Below are 12,546 nucleotides of genomic sequence, written 5' to 3' on the forward strand. Positions count from 1 at the left end.
GGTCTGACTGACCCCCTGCATTCCTGCAGAGCCCCCTTTTCCTGCGATTACTGCCCTGCCAGCTGCTCTCCCAGCGAGCCTGGCTGACAGCCCCTGAAATCCTATTAACCGAGTTTCAGGAGAAATAAAGTTAATCATCTCCTCCACCTGCTCTTCCTCCTTTCCCTTCTCCTCCTCCCACCACAGAGACTCGCGGAGGCGGCCGAGCCGGTGCTGTGAGGCCACTCTGGCTCTTGTGGCTGAGACTGACCCCATGGCCCTGGCCCTGGGCTGGTAGGGGCTGCAGGGCCGGTGCCGGGGAGCAGGGCAGGGAGGCAGGACAGGACAGGGCAGGGCAGGACGGACGGAGCCGGCCCGGCCGAGGCAGTGCCGGGAGCGATGCCGCTGCAGACGGAGATCCTGCGCGAGGTCTGGGCTGCCGACAGGTGAGTGCCGGCGGGCAGGGTGGGGTCTGAGGGATGCGTGATGTGCTGGATACCCCCAGCGGACTCCCCTCTCCTCCAGCACTTTTTTTTCTCTCCTGTTTTCAATTTAAATGCAATTTAGTGAGCAGTTTTATCATAGTGGTTTTGCTTTGGGGGTTGGTGGGATGATGCTCATCGAGTTACAGAGAGGAAAAGTGTTTGTTAGAGGGGGATCCTCAAATTAAGCTTCTTGCTGTCCCCCTCGGCCAAGGCAGAGCCTCTCCTGTGCTCCCTGTTAGGAAGGATGATGTTGGACAAGCTCGACCCGGTCAAGATGGGGGAAATGTTTCTGGAGCCAAATGGAAGACTGACCTTTCCCCCTGTACCAAAAATCGGGGCAATCTCATGCCCCCAGGGTCTGTGGAGGGCTAAAAGCCCTCACCCTTTTGCTTTCTGTGCCCCACAGCCCCAGTGAGGAGCCGGGGAGCCCCCAGCAGCACAAGCCCAAACAGGTGAGAAAAAATCCTTCCCCTCCATCCCCTGCTGTGGTCTGTCCCCGAGGGCTGGGGACATCAGAGACCCTCAAACCCCGGAGTCCACACCGAGGCCGATTTGGGGCTGGTTGGGCTGCTCCATTGGGATACTGCAGCCTGTGAGGGCATGAGATTTTTAGGAATCCCCTCCAGAGCAAGTGAGTAGAGAAAATTCCACAGCCCTCCCTTCTTTGTGCATCCTTCTGAATCCCCCCCTCCATTACTTTGAAGCAGCCCATGAGGAGGGTTCCTAGTTCTTAAATAACACTTTAATTAAGCCCCTCAGTTAAGCTGTAAACTGTGACTCACTTTCCCCAGGCCATGACCCTGAAAGCCAGACCCCCCCCACCCCTGTATTTCTGAACAGCCCCCAGGTGCCCCCCTGGCCTTGGAAGGGTTTCAGCAGCAATTTCATCCACCACCCAATTTAATTTTTAATCAGCAGCTCCTCCTTGAAGGGCTTTGTTAAGTAAGGGAGTGGTTGTCCACCCCGCAGCTGCTTAAGGGATTAGGGGCTGCAAAAGAGCTTTTCCGTGTGAGCTCATGACACAGAAGAAAGCAGCCAGTTCACAGCTTCACCATGGAGCCCCCACCTCCCCCTCCCCAAATTCACAGTCCTGGGATCCATCAGGATCCCACCTTTTGCAAAGCACCTTCACACACCACCCTGGAGCACGCAGGAGAAGCGAAACCCCTGCGAGGGGGAAGATGCTCTGTTGGGCAGTGGAAGCAGCCCTGGCGCACCTGGATTTGCTGAGATCACTTTCTGACAGCCTGAGCTGACACCCACTCCCCAAATACCTCCTGTCCAGAGCCAAGTGCTGACCCACATGCTCCATATTTGGTAAATCGGGGTTATTTATAGCCCCAGCTAACCGGGATTAGGTGTGCTGTGCCTAATCCTCCTGTTTCCCTGCTCCTGCTGACCTCCTTGCCATTGACAGGAGCCTCTTGTGAGCGTGAGAGGAGATGGAGGTGAGCGGCCAGGCTGTCTGCCCGTCCCTATGTCCCTTGTCCAGTTCAGGTACCCAGGGTGCCCAGCAGTGCCCAGAGTGGCTCCCAGCCAGGGTCCCTATGGCCACAGTGGGATTTGTTCCTCCATGCTGGCACGGTGTCACAGCAGCACCATTGTCACATCCCTCATCTCTAGAGCTGTCCCAGGGCAGATGTTCTGTCTGTCTGCTAACAGTCGTTTCTGTTTTCCTCCCTCTGCCTTCCTCGGGGGGCTGCCCATGGTAAGTCACTTGTTGGAAGGTGTGAGTGTGTCCCTGTTCCGGAGCGTGTCCCTTGTTCCCGTGTTGGGCCAGGGAAAAGCCCGGCTATATTTCTGAAAGGGACCCAGTGCTGTCTGAGCAGGGGTTGCCTGGTAAAGGTGTTTAAGGCTGGCATCACCTCTGCAGCACCATCCATGAGGGCAGAAGCTGAAGAAGAAGAGGCAGGAGCCTGGGCTGGAGCCCGAGGCCAAACCACGGCGGCCACGGGTGAAGAAGCCGAGCGAGGCGGGGGCTGCAGAGGAGCCCCCTGCCCCAGCACAGGGTGAGCACAGATCCCCCACAGCCCCCATGGAAATGGAGGGAAGTACCGGGCCCCCCCGTGGCCCCATCCTGCACCTGAGGCGCTCTCCATCGTGGGCATCTCTTGAAATGCACAGGGGTGAAGAAGGTGAGGAAGAAGAAGGAGGAGAAGGGGGAGGAGGAGAGCGACAAGGACCCCTCCTCCAAACTCACCAAGGAGCCTCGGAAGAAGAAGGAAAGCCCAGCTCCCCGCTCCCACGTGGCCAAGGGCCCCAAGAAGCCACAAGGTGCGGGGGCAACACCCACCCCTCTGCAGGCACTGGCTCGTGGCACCTCGCGTCCCCTTGCACCGTGTCCCCATAGCGCCGTCCGTGCTCCCAGTGTCCGCTGCGGCTCCGCTGCGCCTCTGCACATCCCCGGCACAGCTTTTTTTGGCTAAAACCCAGCTACGGACCTGGGAGAAAAGGGGATGTGGCAGGGGACCTGGGCTCACTGCCTTGGCTGGGGAGTCGGCATCGAGGTGGGGAGGGGAAGAGGGGGTGGCACGCTCCCTGGGAAAGGGGCAGTTTGGTCCCCGGACACTTCCCGGAGCGAGAAGTGGCTCGGCCGCGAGAGAGCGCTGTGGCTGCGCCCGCAGTGCCCGGCGCTGGACACGTCCCACGCCCGCCGGACAGCGCGGCCGGGCCGGCCGGGCCCCTCGGCCACCAGCCCGGGGTGACGGGATGAGCGCCCACTCCGGCCGCTGCTGCCCAGGGAGGGTCCCTCCTCGCACGCCACGAGGCTGGGGTCCCCCGCTGCCGAAGGACCTTGTGTTGGCTGATGCCGTGGTCACCTCTCGGCAGAGCCGGCTGAGGATGAGGAAGATGAGGAAGAGGAAGAAGAGGTGGAGAATAAAAACCCGCCAAAAAAGCTCAAGAAGAAGCTTCCCAAAGAGCCCCTCTCAGGCGGGGGGGAGAAGAAGCTGAAGCCGAAGGGTGAGTGCCCAGGGGACAGGGATGGCTTAAGCCCAGCTCTGTTGCCGCTTGCATCTGTCCTTGCCGGGAGGAGGGAAGGGCCTGCACCCCGTCCCCGTCGCTGTCCCGGGAGGCTCAGGGGGCTGCAGAGCCATCGTCTCCTACCCATGCAATATCCCCCCTGCTCAGCCCTTCCTGCTGCTCCGACCCTGCCACCTCCTTGTCCCCATCACTGCCCGTTCCCATCCCCCTGTCTGGCTGGTCATCAGCTCCTCTGTCCCAGCAGAAGACAAGAGTGACCCTGACAGCAAAACCAAATCTGCCAAAAGCACCAAGAAGGAGCCAATGTCTGTGTTCCAGGTGAAGAAGGAGAAGAAAAACAAGAAGAAAGGTATGGGATGAGCGGGAGGGGGTGGCAGCCAGTCCTGCTGCCTGATGGCATCACCCTGAGCCAACAGCACTCACTGTTGTGTGACCATGTCCCTCATGTCCCTCACAGCTGCCACGAGCAGTGATGAGGAGGACGATTCTGACTCCAGCACCAAACCCATCAGGTCAGAGAAGAAGAAAAACCCAGCATCCCTCTTCCAGACTGGTGGGGACCCCCCAAAGGAGAAAAAATCCAAAAAGAAAGGTGAGAATCCGGCACTGCTGGGTTCTGGTGGGGCTTCTGGGGATGCAGTGAGCTTGGCCATGAAGAGGGGGGTTACAATCACTGATGTTGGCACGGGTCTGTGCTGAGCTTGATTTTGGGGCTCAGTGGAGTCAGGATTTTCTCCCTTCTATGCCCCTGCCTGTTCCTGCCCGCAGTTCCTCCCAAACAGGCTGAGAGTGAGGAGGAGACTCCAGAGACCCTGCAGAAAAACTCCAACAAGAAGGGCAAAGCAAAGAAATCAAAGAAGGTACAGAAGACCCCTCAGAGCCATGGGGATCCCCTCGGGGCAGGGGAAGAGCAGCTCTTCCCTCCAGGGCAGGTCAGGAGGTTTGCAGCACTCCCAGTGAGACCCGCCACGGGACTGTCCCCAGAGCCACTGGCTGCAGGGCCACAGCCCGGGGGCATGGATAGCAAGGAGCAATTACCTGGGAAGGGAGGGCGGCTTTGGGGTCACCATCCCCTCTCACGCAGCAGCAGAAGGAGGAGAGGCCCCCGTCCCCTGTCATCGAGGTGGACAACCTGGAGGAGTTTGTGCTGCAGCCGGCGCCGCAGGGGGTGACCATCAAATGCCGGGTGACACGGGACAAGAGGGGCATGGACCGGGGGCTGTACCCCACCTATTACCTTCACTTGGACAATGACAAGAAGGTGATTTGGGATGGGGGTGTGGGGATCCCTGGGGCTCTGCATCCATCCCAGGGAGCACCCTCAGGGTTTGGGGGGGATGCTCGCCTGCATCCCCCTGTGCTGGTGTGTTCTGAATGAGGCTGCTCCCCTCTCCTGCAATTCCTCCAGGGAAAGGCCCCTGTGGATGGTACCTGGGATGATGAGCTAACATTGGCTAGAGAGCCGTGCTAAAGCTGGGCTGGTCTCAGCTCCTCCTGCCCCATAATGCAGCCAGTATTTTGGGGATCATCGTCATGACTTGCTCAAGGTCATGGCAGTGACTTGTTGGGGGGTGAGCTGGGGACAGCAGTGGCAATGGCAGTGACAATGTCCCATTCCCACATGGTCTCACTGCTCTACCAGGTGTTCCTCCTTGCTGGGAGGAAGCGTAAGAAGAGCAAAACCTCCAACTACCTCATCTCCATCGACCCCACTGACCTGTCACGGGGTGGAGAGAACTTCATCGGGAAACTGAGGTAGGAGCAGATGTGGCACCCCATTTTGGTGGCACCCCATTTCTGCAGCACCCTCTTCCCACTCCATGGCTTACAGGCTCTCCCAAGCCATGGCTGGGGCAGACAGGAGGCTAAATTCAGCATTTCCCACTGCTGTGCCTGACCTGAGGAGTGGTGGGGGGCTGAAAGGGGAAAACAAGCTTGGCCGGTTCCTCCCAGCAGACAGGTCATGGCTAGAAAAGGCGCCTGGCAAGTCCCAGCCTGCACTGCCAGCAGCCACACAGCAATGCTGGGGGTCCCCGTGGTTGCAGCACCCTATAACACCCTGATTTAGGGCTGCCTTGAACCCAAGAAAATGACTCAAGAGTGGGAAAGACTGCATTGTTGTGGCGCTGCACCAGGGGTTTGCAGCCAGACCAAAGCCAAGGCTGTGCCTGGAGAGGGGTCATGGAGGGGGTGGAGCGGGCTCAATGGCATCAGCCACAGCCATCTCCCACCCTTGGGTGCAGATCCAACCTGATGGGTACGAGATTCACCGTGTTTGACAACGGCGCGAACCCCGACAGGGCCAACGCTGACTGGTCCAACGTGCGCCAGGAGCTCTCGGCTGTGGTCTACGTAAGAGCAGCCACGCTGGGCTCCCTCCCCGGCCCTCCTGGGCAGGCAGAGAGGGGCTCCCACCCTGCACCCCTTCACTGGGACTTGCAGAGGTGTGGGATGGGCTGGAGACACCCTTGAGCCCTTGTTCAGCCCCGGTGAGAGGCTGCAGCCTGCGGTGGTTGCTGGTTTTAGAGATGGGGTTTCTCTTGCAGGAGACCAACGTTTTAGGGTTCAAAGGCCCCCGGAAGATGACTGTCATCATCCCTGGGATGAATGCTGACTGTGAGAGGGTGCCCATCCGGCCCCGGAACGTGAGTCAGGGCCCAGACTGGGAGAAACTCCTTGGGAGCTGGGTTTGCAAGGGACCGCCTTGGATTTTACCCATCTTGGGGCATGGAGAGGCTTTCAGGTGTCCCTGGAATTCAAGGCGTCCATGGGACGTGGGAGACATGGTGTCTGGTTTTTTCTCCATGATAGATCCCATTTCCAGCTGGGTACTGCTACAGAGCATCCCCCAGGCAAAGCCACAGGAGGTGGCAGGACTCTGGAGGGGTCACCCCAACTCTGCTCTGCTCCCTCTTGCCCCTCCCCAGGATAACGACGGCCTCCTGATGCGATGGCAGAACAGGAACATGGACAATGTGATCGAGCTGCACAACAAGGCACCAGTGTGGAACGACGAGACCCAATCCTACGTCCTCAATTTCCACGGCCGGGTCACCCATGCCTCCGTCAAAAATTTCCAGATCGTGCACAGCAGTGACCGTAAGCTGGGATGGGGGTGGGATGGGACAGGGGATAGGATGGGGGAGCGCTGCTCATGAGCTGGCCCCAACACCCGTGTTTAGGCTGAGGTTTAGTTTTCTCATGCTCTGGGGTCCTGCCTGCCTTTGCTGGAGCTGGGATGAAGCTGGACAGGCACCCCACAGGAGCTGCCCGTGGGCACTGGCGCTGGTAGGGGCAGCGTGTGGGGCTCCTGTTGCCAGGCAGATTTAGGACAAGGAGAGATCCTGTGGGGTGCTGAGCCCTCTGTCACACTGCAGCCACCCACTCAGCCCAGGCCACCCCAGAGCACTGTCCCCAGCACCCTCCCCACACTGCTGGCACTGGCGGGCTCACTGTGCCTCGGGGACAGTCCCTCAGGGGTGGCAGCAGCTCTGTCTGGATGCGGCCACTCGTCACCTGTCCGGCGCAGTCAGAAGCCCTTGGCCTCCGGGGTGTTGGGTTACAGGACAGAAAAAGCCTCTTGAGGGCCCCTGGTTATTTTTACAGATTTCCTGTCACCCGCCCTCCAGTAGCAGCGATCCCACGGTCTAGGGGGGGTGGGGTGAGTGGGGTCCCTGTCCCTTGGGGGGCTGTGGGGTGCTGGAGGTGCCAGAGGTCTGTGCAATGGGAAAATGATGCTTTTTGGTGATCTGTGCTGCAGTACCAGCGCAGCCAGCACAGGAGCCACAGGCAGAGTTTGGGTGAGGGCGCGTGGGCAGCTTCTTTGGGATGCTGCTGCGTGGGCTCACTGGGGAAAGGCAGGCTGGGTGCACAGGTGACATCCCAGTTGCTCGCCCTCTCTCCCGCAGCCGACTACATCGTGATGCAGTTTGGGCGTGTGGCGGATGACGCCTTCACCATGGACTATAACTACCCGCTGTGCGCCGTGCAGGCCTTCGCCATCGCCCTCTCCAGCTTCGATGGGAAGCTGGCCTGCGAGTAGCACCTGCACCGGGGCTGCCGGGGCCACCGGGGCTGCCAGGACCATGGGGGCTGCCTGCCAGTGCCCATAGGATGCTCCTGCATCCCTGTCCTGTTCCGCTCCCTGTGTTTCCACCTTCTTGCGGTCACAGTTGTTCTGGGGTGGTTCAAGGCACTTGGTGCCCGCTGAGGGCTGTGGGATGCTCACCCAGCTGCTGCCACCCTCTCCAGGCAAATTTGGGGCAAATTGCTGGGCTGGGGTGATGGTAGAGCCAGGCTGAGGGTATATTCAGCAGATGAGGCTGACTGCAATTCCTGTCTCATCCCTTTGAGATGTTTCTTGGACTCAGATCCTGGAAACTCATCCCCCCCTTTTTTTCTCCTTTTTTTTTTTTTTTTTTTTTTTTTTTTTTTTTTTTTTAATTATGGTTTGAATTTTTATGCTCAGTCTCCCAGTGAGAAGGGGATAGGTGGTCTCCTCACTTTGTGTTTCCTCATCCCTGCCCACATGCAGGTGGGCTCTGCCTAAGCTCCTGGCTCAAGACCCCCATCCTGGCTTGTTGCCCGCTGGGCACAAAGCCCCTCTTTTGCCCCTTTTTGCCCTCATGTGAACAGATGGCCAGCGCCCATGGTTGTGTTTGCACCCACTGGGTCTCACCCCACTGCCCAGAAAATGCTGGGGATTTGGGTCCCTGAGAAGCAGCCTGGCACCGGCAGCACACAGGCACGTGCTGAGGGGTGACAGTGCCAGCAGAGGAGGGCTGGCAGGCACGTGAGGCAGAGCTGGCATTGCTGGCAGGTGGCCCAGCTGGGTCAGTGCTGCCAGGAGGGACCTGGAAGAGAAAACTCAGGGTGCACCAGGAAGCAGTGGAGTGACTCATGAGGTGTGGTGCGGTGCTGAGTCACGTTCAGCACCCAGGCAGGGCCCGCCGAGCTCCCTGTGCCCGCAACACTCGTTGCCCCTTCACTCTGTGATGTCCCTCCAGACCTCACGTGTCCCAGGTGTCCCCACAGCTGCCTCACTGGTGCTCTCTGTTCATGAGAGGTGGTGGACACAAGGTGCCGTCCCCTGTCTCAGACTGGTGGGGAGCTGCAGGGAGTCACTGGGAAGGGGAGAGGCTGAAGAGAGGCAGCTCGGTGGGAGCAGGACAGCTCATGCCCCCAGTTCCACCATTTATGGGGTGAGGATCTGGCTGCACAGACAGTCCCAAATCTGATTAATTCAGTGGTGAGAAAAACGAGGAGATGCCAAGGAGCCCTGAAACACCATCCTCAGCTCTCTGATGCTGTTTCTCTCACCTGCTCAGCTCACCCACTGACTCCAGGACAATTTGGGATTCCCTTCCCAGGACACATACGGGTTGTTCCCCCATTCTGGGGGTGATCTGAGTCCCCCAGGTTACTGCAGCTGAGAGGCAGCTGCAGTGGAAAGGCTGAGGAGTGGATGGATGAGATGGATGTGATGGTGCAAGAGGGATGCTCATCCTCTCTGGGCAGTGTCGCAACATCATGGCCCGAGCCTGTCTGCCTGGAGCCAAGGACAGAGGACAGTGACAGGGGAACCGTGAGCTGCTGCTGGACCACTGGTGAACTTCTGCCCCAGTGGCTTTGCAGATGGGAGTGGAGATTTTCCCCAGCTGTATGATTCTGGGCTTCATGATTCATGGGCAGATGCTCGTGGCGGGGTAGGCAGAGGTGGACAGCTTTGGGGACAAGCCAGCCAGCATGGGACATCATCCACTACCCATGCAGCAAGCTCAGAGAACATCTTGTGAGCTGAAGGGAGAACCAGCCACAGCAGTTCAGGGCCAGCGTCCCTGGCGAGGTATGGCCAGCAAATGTGGGGAAAGCAAGAGCTTTCTGCCCAAATCCAGCCACAAACCCAACATCTGTTTGAAATCGGGACGAGCTCAGCTAACAGTTGAGCTAATACTTGTCCCCATTTCCTCCTGTGCAAGGAGAAAAGAAGCAGCAGGGTGAGAGAGAGAGGTTTGGGCTCCCCAGGTTCTGTCTGCTGTTATCCCAGCTGCTCCCCAGGTTGATTCTCCCTCCCCTCACCCAAAACATTTCCATTTTCTATTTGCCCATTGTTGCTTGCAAACCCCTCAGGTTTCCTGGCCTGCTGCCCATGGCAGAGCAAAATCCCTGCCATGGGTGTCCCTCCTGTGCAATGTCACCCACTCTCAGAGCAGCCACTGCATCAGCCGCCCACCCGAAATCACTTACACAAACCCTCTAACGCAAACCAACTGTGGCAGAAGAAACGAATGAAAACAATTTAATGGGGCGATGGATATTCGGGCCCTTTGTTTGCGCTGGCTGTTAACACCAGAGGAGATGAGGGATGGAAGCAGTTGAAATGTGTATCTACTTTGGCCGGCGGAAAGTGTGACGGATGCGCCGGCAGACCAATGGCTGAGGATGCTGGGGTGTGCGTGGGTGTGAAAGGAATGCTCGCTGCAAGAAAAGATAAAAAAAAAAGAAGAAAGAGCCTTATCAATGGTGTTTGAGTCCAAAGTGTGTGTATTCCTTGGAGAAAGGGCTTCCTCGGTCCCCAGGGGTGATGTTTTCCCTGCAGTGTGAGACTTTGAGGTTTCTGAAGGTTCGTTTTAGGGGGGCTGGCATTGGGCTGGTGCTGCAGGCATGGATTTAACCCCACAAAGTGCTCCTGCAGGGGCAGAAGCGTGGCCAGCGGCCAGAGATGACTGTCGTCAGCTCCTCGAGGGAACCTCCTGGGAAATGCATTTTATTTTTGCAGAGATGCTTATAAGGCAAAGGGGAGGAAAAAAACAAGGCCCCACCTCACTGCTGAGTAGCACATCCCAGCCAGGACCAGTGTCACTGCAGTGCTGGCGGCTCTGTCAGTGGTTCATCGCCATCCCACGCTGATGAGTGGAAAGATGCTGGTCCAGAGCTGAGCAGGAAGATGGACATGGGGGCTCTTCTCCAACTGCTTGCTCGTCCCTCTTCCCCAGACCCCTGGGGCTTGGGGGGGCTCCATACACCCAGTCCTGAGCCCAGGCTCGGCCCCTGCTCTCCTAGGGGGGCTGACAGATATTTCCATGGGTTCCAGGAGGCAAATGCCCCATTGGGCGGGCAGCCTGAGCAGGGAAGGGCTGGTACATCCTGGGGGGTGTGGAAGGGGAGACCAGAGCTGGGAAACTCCTTGTCCAGCAATGGAAAGGCTGGAGCTGTTTGGGTCCCAGCAAGCTGCCATGGCCCCAGCCCTGGGGGATCGCCCTCCAGCTTTGAAGTGGCGATAATTTAATTAATTAAAGAAGTGATTGTGAGGAGGTGTTCTTCTCTTCCCTCCCCCTCCCCTTGTATTTATTTGGGTAACATTTTTTAGAGAGAAAGGCAGACCCATTGCTGGTTAGCTCAGCTGTGGCTTTGCAGGATGGGCTCCTTCTCGGTGCAGCAAGCAACAGGCGGCAATGGGAAAGCCAATATTTTTCAACTGCTTTTTAAAAAGAGTCATTTTTTAATTAGTGAATCCATTCTAGAGAAGTGTTGGAGTTTTACAATGTTGTAGCTGTTCTTGGTGTCTTGCCTAGACTTGGATGTTCTGGCCATAAGAAAATATTATTTATGGCGTTGCAGCTTGCAGCTCTTTTCTATTATAATTTGAGAAAGGAAGTTGCTGTTCCCACCAGTGGACAAAAAAAAAAACATAGCAGAAACAAGGATTATGGACTTCTGAAGGAGGAAAAAAAGAAATAAAAATTAAGAGGCAGAACGGAAACAAACCACTGAGCCAGCCTTGAATCTTTGCACTCCTGAACAAGCTCATCCCAGCATCGCTATCAGTTGTGCTGGATGCTGAAGCCAGACCCCTGCCTAAAAGGCAAGGCCAGAGCAGCAGTGACCCCCTCAGCACTCCCATGCTCAGCGTTACATGTGTTCCTAAACATTTGTGGATCAGCCTTTTTATTCATGGGCTAATGCACACTTGTTTGCTCATGCCTTACTCAGCCTAAACTCCTATTGAACTCAATTAAGGCTGTCATCTCCAGGAGCTCTCAATGTCATTTTTGCCCAAGTAAGGGATGAGTAACGAGGCTCTGAACAGCCCTTGGAGAATAGCAGCCATTTTGTTGCAGTTTTTGGTCCAGATTTCTTACAAGTTAGCACCAGGCCAAGGGTGGAAGAATGCGATATGGCTTTATGAATCACACACAATTGCTGAATGCGCTGGATGCTTCAGAGCCCGTCACTTCACGGGCTGAAGCATTGGCTGTCTTGTCCCAAAACGCTTGAATACAACCAAGCTCATGATGAAAATTAGAAAAATATGTTTCTAGAAGGAATGGGATGCAAAGAACATCCCTTCTCCAAGCAGGGTGCCGGGAGGATTCCTCATCTGGATTTATCTCTGGGGGTTTGGGGTACTGTGGCACAGGCCTGCGGTGTGTGCTGGCCCAATGGCCAGGGGGACTCAGCGTTTTGCCCCTTTTGGGGCTGCAGCTCCTGACAGTCAGGCTGGGTTGTGGCCAGGGACTTGTATGTGATCAGTCTGCTGTGGCTTAGCACGTTACCACCCATCAGCTCACTCAGAGGAAGTGACCATGGCCTGGATCCTGGCTGCATTCCCTTGGGAAATCCCAACAGTGTGGGCTGAAAACCCCATCCTGGGCACCATGGAGTGGGTGTCTGGGAGAAACAGGGAATCTGCAGATTGGTGGGATGCAGGGGACTGAATGTGCATGTGTGTGAGGATGAGGAGAGGGACGAAGGTGTTTGGAGCGGGATGAAGATGTGAGGATGGGAAGGAGGAGGAGGATGAAGATGTGAGGGAAGGCATTATAGCGTGCAGAGGACAATGAAGAGGTGCGGAAAGGGATGGAGGTGAGCACAGGGATGAAGGTGAGTGAAGGGGGGCGAGAATGAAGAGTGGGATGAAGGTGAGCACAGAGGGCGATGAAGATGTGCAGGAGGGGATGAAGGTGTGCACAGGCGACCCTGGCTGGTTGGGGACGGGACAGGACGAGACGGGACAGCAGCACCTTCATGCCCTGGCCCAAGGCCGCATCCCAGGGCCTCATCCCGGGAATGCGGGACGGAGAAGGAGGAAGAGGAGGAA

General features: G+C 57.3%; 1 protein-coding gene across 3 annotated transcripts; it reads left to right on the top strand.

The window, feature by feature from the left end:
* Window positions 1-145: 145 nt before the first annotated feature.
* TULP1 (TUB like protein 1) lies at window positions 146-7,857 on the top strand. Of its 3 annotated transcripts, none has more exons than XM_048328256.1 (14): window positions 146-425; window positions 871-916; window positions 2,356-2,473; window positions 2,589-2,738; window positions 3,294-3,425; window positions 3,691-3,795; window positions 3,904-4,038; window positions 4,215-4,306; window positions 4,531-4,707; window positions 5,089-5,201; window positions 5,690-5,798; window positions 5,993-6,091; window positions 6,374-6,545; window positions 7,355-7,857. In XM_048328256.1, exons 1-14 carry the CDS (start codon window positions 379-381, stop codon window positions 7,486-7,488), a joined length of 1,629 nt encoding a protein of 542 aa, XP_048184213.1. In that variant the 5' UTR covers window positions 146-378; the 3' UTR covers window positions 7,489-7,857. The 3 variants fall into 3 exon arrangements, with proteins under 3 accessions (XP_048184213.1, XP_048184214.1, XP_048184215.1); XM_048328257.1 differs by having other exon boundaries at window positions 147-425; window positions 4,534-4,707; XM_048328258.1 differs by lacking the exons at window positions 146-425; window positions 871-916 and adding an exon at window positions 931-1,912.
* Window positions 7,858-12,546: the final 4,689 nt, after the last annotated feature.

The sequence above is a fragment of the Corvus hawaiiensis genome, chromosome 24 (assembly GCF_020740725.1).
Source record: "Corvus hawaiiensis isolate bCorHaw1 chromosome 24, bCorHaw1.pri.cur, whole genome shotgun sequence".
NCBI lineage: Eukaryota > Metazoa > Chordata > Aves > Passeriformes > Corvidae > Corvus > Corvus hawaiiensis.

What these genes read in the sequence shown, in the direction of transcription:
- TULP1 (XM_048328256.1), top strand. Translation starts at nt 379, where the DNA reads ATGCCGCTGCAGACGGAGATCCTGCGCGAGGTCTGGGCTGCCGACAG. An exon ending in GAAGAAAAACAAGAAGAAAG is followed by an intron (nt 3,796 to 3,903) that starts GTATGGGATGAG and finishes TGTCCCTCACAG; the next exon opens with CTGCCACGAGCAGTGATGAG. An exon ending in GATCGTGCACAGCAGTGACC is followed by an intron (nt 6,546 to 7,354) that starts GTAAGCTGGGAT and finishes TCTCTCCCGCAG; the next exon opens with CCGACTACATCGTGATGCAG.